General features: G+C 34.6%; 1 protein-coding gene across 1 annotated transcript; it reads right to left on the bottom strand.

The window, feature by feature from the left end:
- Positions 1-6,111: 6,111 nt before the first annotated feature.
- On the bottom strand, positions 6,112-8,260 carry LOC110038689 (phosphate transporter PHO1-2-like). The gene is made up of 6 exons (XM_020743586.1): positions 8,184-8,260; positions 7,961-8,005; positions 7,426-7,578; positions 7,065-7,346; positions 6,748-6,884; positions 6,112-6,634 (listed from the first exon to the last, which is right to left on the bottom strand). The coding sequence occupies exons 1-6, from the start codon at positions 8,214-8,216 to the stop codon at positions 6,553-6,555; spliced, it is 732 nt and encodes a 243-aa protein (XP_020599245.1). The 5' UTR covers positions 8,217-8,260; the 3' UTR covers positions 6,112-6,552.
- Positions 8,261-8,270: the final 10 nt, after the last annotated feature.

The following is an 8,270-nucleotide window of genomic DNA, read 5'->3' as shown; positions in this document are numbered from 1 at the left end:
AGGGGAGCAAAATATAAAAAATGTTTATATACGGTAGGTCAGAAAGAGAATCCCAATATATCATGACGGGTGAAGTTGAAAAAAAGTGGCATGTACATGCATACTTCCCAATTATTATGTATTTACATATTTAGCATCTAAACTTTGCTTTTTATATTTCCACCACCTAAATCTATCATATCACATAGCAAATATCATAATTTTGAGTTTTAAAAATTTGAAATACAAATTTTCAAGGATATGTAAGGTGGCATATACGTAAAGAATTAAAGTTTAGATATTATTTTTGTCAATATATAGATGTTGAGTGGCATGCATGCAAAATTTCCTTCAAAAAAATTGCATTAAGCAAAGCGGCCAATAAGCGAAAAATTATATTGCCAAGAGTTGAATTCCCCATTCACCCAACTTCACAATTAAAAGTAAATATTAAAAAAATTAGAAAACATTGAAGGGAGAGAACTCAACTAATTTGTTTGGGAGAGCTTTCTATATGCTTTATGTTTCAAAGTGCCATCCTAAGTTTATTTTATTTGGGGAACTGTCACTTCACGAATTTAACATATTTGTGTCTGATAGATCAGCCAGAAATCCGACGATATTTAAATATTTGTGTTGGATTTGTATCTGATTTTTTTCGGCGTTAAATTTGGGGTCGGTAATCTTATTTTCGTTTAATTTACATTGAAATATTCAAACACAAATAATTTGTGTCGGTTGTTGTGTCGTATTACCGTCGTATTTGTTTATATGTAACGTGTGTCGAAATTTGCATCTAAAAATATCCTATTATATATCTTATTATTGGATAAGTGTTTCCTTTGTGTTGGAAAATATCTTAGAATGACAAAATTATTATAGATGCAGCGTCGGATTTTGTGTCTGAAAACGGATGTGAACAAATAATATAGAAAAAAAATTAGAATATCAATTACATTTTCACAACGTGTACAAAAACAAACTCCACATCACAAACCTCATTAATCATACCTATATCACTGATCAATTCTCTAAACAATATCATTAACCAAAGAAAGATACTGTCACAAATCGTCCCAAATAAGAATAATAAAGTTAATCCAAAAAATTTCACAACAACAGTGAAAGGAAAAAAATCAAGTCATCATCTTCATTCTCCTCCTCTTTCTCCATCTGCAAATATGCATTGGTTGTTTGCCCTAGCTATCTGTTAATGTCTCCTTCATGTGTGTTATAGTCTTCCACTTTATGTTGGTCATGTAGCATCTGCTACGCAACTGGCGGCTCTCTTCGTTCATTGCAGCCACCTGCCTGGCAAGAGTCTCCTGGCCTGGCTGTGAGGAGCTAAGGGAACTAAGAATGGGACCACGGGAGAGCTCGACCTCGAAGGCTATGCCCTGGGCTCCAAGGTCATAAAACCTCCTCCTTCTTCCTCCCTATCACTTGGGTCCAAAGCTCATACTCGGACTGCGCAGTGATATACTGACTTCTACTGCTACTGGCTTCATTCTGGGCCTGAGTGACCAAGTGCCATTTTTGAAGCAACTTGAACTCCTTCTCCATAATAAAAACTAACATTTAATGATATTTTCAACAGTTAAAACCAAAAGTAACTTTTAATTTAAGGTTTTTAACTTACAACAACTCACTAGGAATGCTCTGAGGCCCACTGCGTAGTCCCCAGACACCGATGAATTTGGACATGTTGCTCCGCAACGGATGGATCACAGCTCAACTCCTTATCATGTGTAGCGTACAAAAATGGTTAGCCCTATTAAATTACTCCAAAAATTGAATTAATGTTTAAATATCTAAGAAAATTCGTATCGGCCATATGTAGTGCTCTGTATGGGGGACCAATATGCGAATATGGAGTGCAACTTTTGTGGCCCCCTCCGTCGCCCGGTTCACCCAGTTCCTATATCCTCCTCTCTTAATTAGAAGAGGCCTAAGCTGCGGTCAACTAACCCAGAGCCCATCACCAATCCAAACAAGCCGCTTGCCCCTCAAGAGGGTTGTTGTGAACATGTTGGAAAAGCGATGCATGCCCCGAATCTTAAAAATTCGACAGATCTGGAAGTGGTGCTTTGACAACCAAGTGAAAAACCTCTGCAATGTAAAAAATAATCAATGTATTAGTATTAAAATTTAAATCAAATTTACAAATCTGATTCAAATAACATGATCATTACTCAAACTCCCTGAACCACATGTCCTGAGTGGCTACAGGTGTCTGCTTCCATGACAGATATGGTTCATCGTAATTTCTTATGATTATCTCTGTGATGCATATGACGAGTAGCTCAAGAGCTGTGCCAGCAACAGGTGGGGGTGCCAGAGGAGGTGCAACATTATTGGAAGCATCAACAGAAGTAGAAGACCCCCTCGTCCTGCTATAGTAGGTGGTCTCAAGGGTCCCCAAAACATGGGTTTTATGAGGTGATTAACCATCTACACCACCTTTGGCCATCTGCAAACAAAGAATGACATTAAAAAGAATAGTACTTGCAGAAAAAATAATCATAAGATGAAAGAAACAGTGCAGTAAAAATAAAATACAAGTATCAACTATGTCTAAAAGCAAGAAAAACAAAAGTAAAGAGGTATGCCTCAAACCAATAAAAGTAAAATACAGATTGTAATAGTAGTACCAACTAATCTAAATATTATGTACCTTTGTTATTAAGTTTGATTAGAGGAACTCGCCATCAAAGATGGACCTAAAATTTCTTCTTCACTTTATTCATTATCATCTTCGATGTTTCAGCTTCGTGTTGAATGCTCCCAAGAAATTGAGCTCTCTGAGCGTCATGAACCATTTCTTCATAAGTGTCAGGATCAAATTCCTATACATGGGTCGAGGCACCTCCTTGATCAAATCAAACTTCAGGTTCTTGGTCACCATGTGCAGTCCAGTACCAATAATAATGTTTGAATCCGTTGAGGTATGGATCCAACTTAAATTCTTTGGGTGACAGAAGTGCTTGGTTTTTTGCTTCGCACAAGGACACTGAAACTTGGCCTCAGAACGATAGATGGGCAACTTTGATGTCACCTGAACGAATTCATCAATGTCATTCAAGAACTCATCTGTGATCCATTTCGTCTTGGATAAAATATGTTGTACAATCAAGCTCTCAAATTATGGATTTCCATCTGCAGCATAGATGTAATTTTTACGGGTCAATGCAACTACGACATAAATAAAAAATTAGTAAATACTTACAGCAAGAAATCAACACTACTTGGTCAACCAACCTACTTCAAACAACTAGCTTGAATTCTACTGATAATAAACTCATTTATATCACCATCACTTTGAAAAAGACTAGATGCACTTCTCTACTACAACCAACTAACATTAATTCAACTGATAAGATCCCCATCTATATAACCCTCACTTTGAACATTTGACCGATCAATGCATTTCTCCAATTCAACCAAAAAACTTCAATTCTACTAATAACATCCCCACCTATATCACCATTATTTTTTGAACAAAAGATCCGATCGTGGCATTCCTCCACCTCAACCAACCAATGTGAATTATAGTAATAACATCCCCTTCTATATCACTGTCAATTTGAACAAGACTCGATGTATATATTGTTCCACTTCAACAAATCAACTTAAATTCTACTAATAGGTAAATACATACCACTCAATACTTATGATTTACATAGCTAACCCCCACGCTTCAACTTTATCAAGATTTCATACATACCACTCAATACTTATGTATATACAAAGCTAAAACCTAAGCTTCATTTTTTATGAAGATATTCATGCATACCACTCAATTCATATGTATATCCATACCTAACACCTAAACTTCAACTTTTGCATACATCCCACATTTACACAACTAAACAAAAATTTAAATAACCAAGATTGAAAGACAGCAAATGGAATTACCTTTCTAAATGTTTTCTGATTGGAGCGAAGCGAAAGGATGAAAACTATGGGAGTTTCGGTGGTGTCTGTAAGCCGAGTACCGTCTTTACCTTCCCAACCAAGCTAGCTAGCCCTAATGGCGACTGTATCGCGACAGGCAACAGTTTTGAGTGAAATCGTGAGAGAGAGGTAAAGTGGAGAGCGAGGGATTCAAGCAGACGGGAAGACGACAGATGCGGAGAGGAATGAAATGAAATTTAGGCTCACGGGATGTGAATATTAGGTCATTTCATTTCAGTAGGATTTCCGTCGAATCTGTCTCACTTAATTCGACGTCAACTGGTAAAGGTTTTCCGTCACTTAGTCCGACACAAAATTCGTCGCTAGTCCAAACAAAGTTTCACCGTTTTCAGAATGTTTTTTTGCGAATTTTTGAACGCAAAATCCAACGTAATTATTAAAATTTATTATTCTCCGCTTAGCGCCCACAAATCTGACGCTAATATTAATATTTGCATCAGAAAATTTCAACGCATTTCAACTAAAATATTTTTCCATCATCATGTTTTGTTTTAATGTAAATGTACACTCTTATTTTCTTTCCAAAAAAAGCCCTCTTAATCTTAAATAATACCTTTTTTTTTTTAATTCCTCGAGGCCTTGCCTAACCAACTCAATAGAAAAATATTAAATAATAATATTTTAATGACATAAATAGTTCACATGTGAATATTTTAATCCTTGGGTGATGTATCTTAAAATCATAAAAATAATAAGTTAGAAAATCCAAACCAAAGCTCCGTTCATCAAAGATTTAAAATTAATTAGATTTACATTAAAATAAGGGGATTTAAATACATACCACATAATTTTATATACTTGTATATCTAACACCTCAAATTTTATATTTACCTCTATGACATTATAATAATTAACGTCACATAAAATTTATCACTAATATTATTTATTAAAGTTAAAACATTTATTTTCATGCATATATTTAAGTATGCTTACGATACTAGTTTACACATGTTTTATCATTAAATATTAAAATATAGGTGTTACAAATATAAATACATAAAAATTATGTGGTATCTTTGCAAAACCCACTTAAAATATATGTAATATAAATTTTGATTGCTTAGTCATATCTTATACTAAACTATTATTGAAATATTATTTATTAACGTTAAATTTTTTTTTTCTAAATTTCTACTCTATTAGCATCTTCTACTCTCCTTACCGTTCAAAGCTTGGCCAAACATCTCCTTAAACTATATTAAACAATAATTATTTAATCAAAGAAGATTATTATGCTTCCATGCTAATCTATCTCAATAAACAACATATTTGAATACATTTTGGGCTACCTATAACCATGCAAGTCAAGTCTACCCAATTAATTCCAAGTCAAGTCTATCCATCTAAATTGTAACTTTATCTTAATAAATATTTATATTTTTATTCACATTTTTTATCCACCCATGAAATTGACCAATTAAAATAATCAAATCTACAAGTAAGATGTTAAATATGGCTCATAATACCAGAATTTGGAGTCCCTTGGAATGAAGATATGTCTCTTAGAATTAAAGAGGTGTGTCTCTTGAAATTTAGTGGGTCGAGATCAGCGTGGGCGCAACAGAAGCATGGTAGCCCAACCCACATTGGTGCAGGTGTAACCCCCATACATTTTTTCTCCTAAGGGGCTGAATATTCGCCAAAGTGGAGATTTGTTATGATATGACTCATATACCATTTAGAGACATACGCTGGAATGAAGCGGAGCAGAGCGGAGCGTAGCGGAAGAATCTGTCCAAATCGGGAAGTTATGTTATGTGGGTTGGGGGTGCTGGGTCAGTGCCGCGCTATACCGTACAAAGGTAATTTGGGAATTACATATTGTACTGTAGGGTTTACTCTATGATTATAAATAGACATGTTTGTAATCCTAGGTTTTTGAGAGAGCTGAATATTGTATTTTGTATTCTTTTCTGAATATTGAAAAGGAAGTCGCCGCTCTGCTCCCGAGGATGTAGGCAGCTTTGTCGAACCTCATTAAATCTCTGTTTGTTCTTCTGGATTTGTGTTGATTCTTATTTTTCTTCTCCCACAATATATTATTTATAAAATTCATATGAAAAATAATCTTAAGTTTACAAAAAGTGAGGACAAATACAATTTCATGAGAGATTAAACTATGAGAAAGTTAACTAGCTAACTCCATATCCCCTCACAGAGTCCTATGCAGAAAAAAAAAAGTTACAAATTAACTTTGATTACAAAATACTTCGGCAAAACACTTTCCTTACAATCATTGATATTCTAATATAATGATCTTATTCAAAAGGAAAGTTGAATAATAATGAACAAAAGATTATACAATTATGCTACCAACCACCCAAATGTTTCTAAAGGCACATTAAGCCTTTCGCTTTTTTGTTTTCCCTTCAAGTATTCTCCCCCCATTCCGTTAAGAACTAAACTATCTTATTGGAAAATTTGGCATGACTTGAAAAGAAGCTTTTGCAAACTCCAAGTCAAACAACTTGTGTGTTTTGCTTTTAAACGATTAACCCAAATAAAAAGTAATCTTGATGAATGAGCAAGCTACCACTAATGAATAACATTACGTTTTATTTAACCCCATTCAACAAATTATTAAGCGTCCATGCCGCACTATTCCATGTCACGGAAAGGAAGAGGAACCACCTTCACTGCTCTAAACTTGCCAACATTGTTCAAGTGCTCGTTCTCCAACCTTTTTATATATTAAAAAAAAAAGAATCATCACCAGATGTCTTCATGCAAGAGTATCAAATGATGACTAATCTAGTAAAAGTCGGGAACAAAGAGAGTATTGTAGAATGATACCTGTAGAAGTTCCAGTGTCCCCGTCGAATAATTTCAAGGGATGCCAGAGTGAAGTCAACAAGACGATTTTCCAGGAAGCCCATATTTAGTCGTAGCACTGTTTCTACCCATGCAAGTCGTAGCACGAAGTTTAAAGCCTATAACATAATAATCACCTGCTTAGTGTCTCAAAATTATCTTGTTACCATTATTATTTGTTAGGCATGCTAGGGGCGTTTACATACACAACACACAATTCTTATGTATTTACAAAATCTCACATCTACACTTATCACTCCAATCTTTAATATAAAATCATAATAGATAAATAATGTTACCAGGGAAAAGTAATAGATGCACTTGTGTCTGAGAACAAGTTCGTCTCTAAGAAATAGGTTTTTGGAGTGGAGGTTGAGAAGTCCCCAATCCTTAACAAAGTCCCAATAAAGCTGGTAGAAAGTGGCAAGTGTTGAGGTGATGACCACGATTGCAAGCCACATTGGAGTCGGGTCTAATGCATACTTCCATCGAGCAGCAGCAGCCAACATTGCAGATATATACTTGCCCGCATTAGCCAAGTGATTGGGATCGTAGCCTTCCTCCATGTACCTTCTCGCACACTAATTGTTACGTAGATTCATCTGGATTAGTAGAGTACATATGTTTTTCTCATGATAATGTATTGGTTGCCGGGCTTACCTGCATAGCACGGTAGTAGTAAGGGAGGAAGGAAATTATATATGCCAGGAGCTTGTAGCTTTTGCTGTTGGTGCAGGTGTCGTACGGGTGGATTTTGAACCCCACTGCTATAAAATAGCACGATGTGAATTCCAAGTACCGGAGCAGCGGGATCTGTGCACCAGCGGCCAATTACAATGTCACTTCGAGTCCCCAATTTAAATTTATGGTGCCAAACAAATTAAATTATTAAAAATTCCAATTTTATTTTTAAAATTGTGTATACATCGTATAGTTTAATAGAAAAAATTAAATATGTTTGTTTTTATCCTAGTTAATCGAATTTCTTTCAAATCAAACAAATTATGCTACAATACACAACATTTTCCAAAAAGACTAATTTTCTAGAAAATATTATCTGGCGTAGACCTTTTTTTATATCAGTTTGCTTTTGGTTGTCTTTTTAATTAAAAACATAATTCATTAAATAAAATTTAATTTTTTTTAATTAGTTATTCATGAATTTTTATTTATTATATTCTTTTGAATTCCGTACCTGACTAGTTAATTGATCTGCCATGAAAAAGTCCACCATTAACACCTTCAATAAATCATACAAACTTAATATTAGACTTTTCGTTGGTCGAAACTAATACCGAATCATAGGAACTAGGAGTTTTAACGGTTACGCATAAAATGATACAAATTAATTATTTGACAGTAACATTTATTGAAAAAGAGAAAAAAGAAAGAAAGAAAACAGTGCAAACTTAATTTACCTTATAAAATGGAGAGAATATGATATTTCGCATGACTCGAAGAAAGCTATAACGTGTGGAACGATAAATTATGTTGAATGGACAAAT

The sequence above is a fragment of the Phalaenopsis equestris genome, unplaced genomic scaffold (genome assembly GCF_001263595.1).
Source record: "Phalaenopsis equestris unplaced genomic scaffold, ASM126359v1 Scaffold000002, whole genome shotgun sequence".
NCBI lineage: Eukaryota > Viridiplantae > Streptophyta > Magnoliopsida > Asparagales > Orchidaceae > Phalaenopsis > Phalaenopsis equestris.
The sequence above is the reverse complement of the archived record's forward strand: the minus strand, read 5'-3'. Positions and strand labels throughout refer to the sequence as shown.

What these genes read in the sequence shown, in the direction of transcription:
- LOC110038689 (XM_020743586.1), bottom strand. Translation starts at nt 8,216, where the DNA reads ATGCGAAATATCATATTCTCTCCATTTTATAAG. An exon ending in GCATCTATTACTTTTCCCTG is followed by an intron (nt 6,885 to 7,064) that starts GTAACATTATTT and finishes ATTATGTTATAG; the next exon opens with GCTTTAAACTTCGTGCTACG. An exon ending in GGACACTGGAACTTCTACAG is followed by an intron (nt 6,635 to 6,747) that starts GTATCATTCTAC and finishes ATATATAAAAAG; the next exon opens with GTTGGAGAACGAGCACTTGA.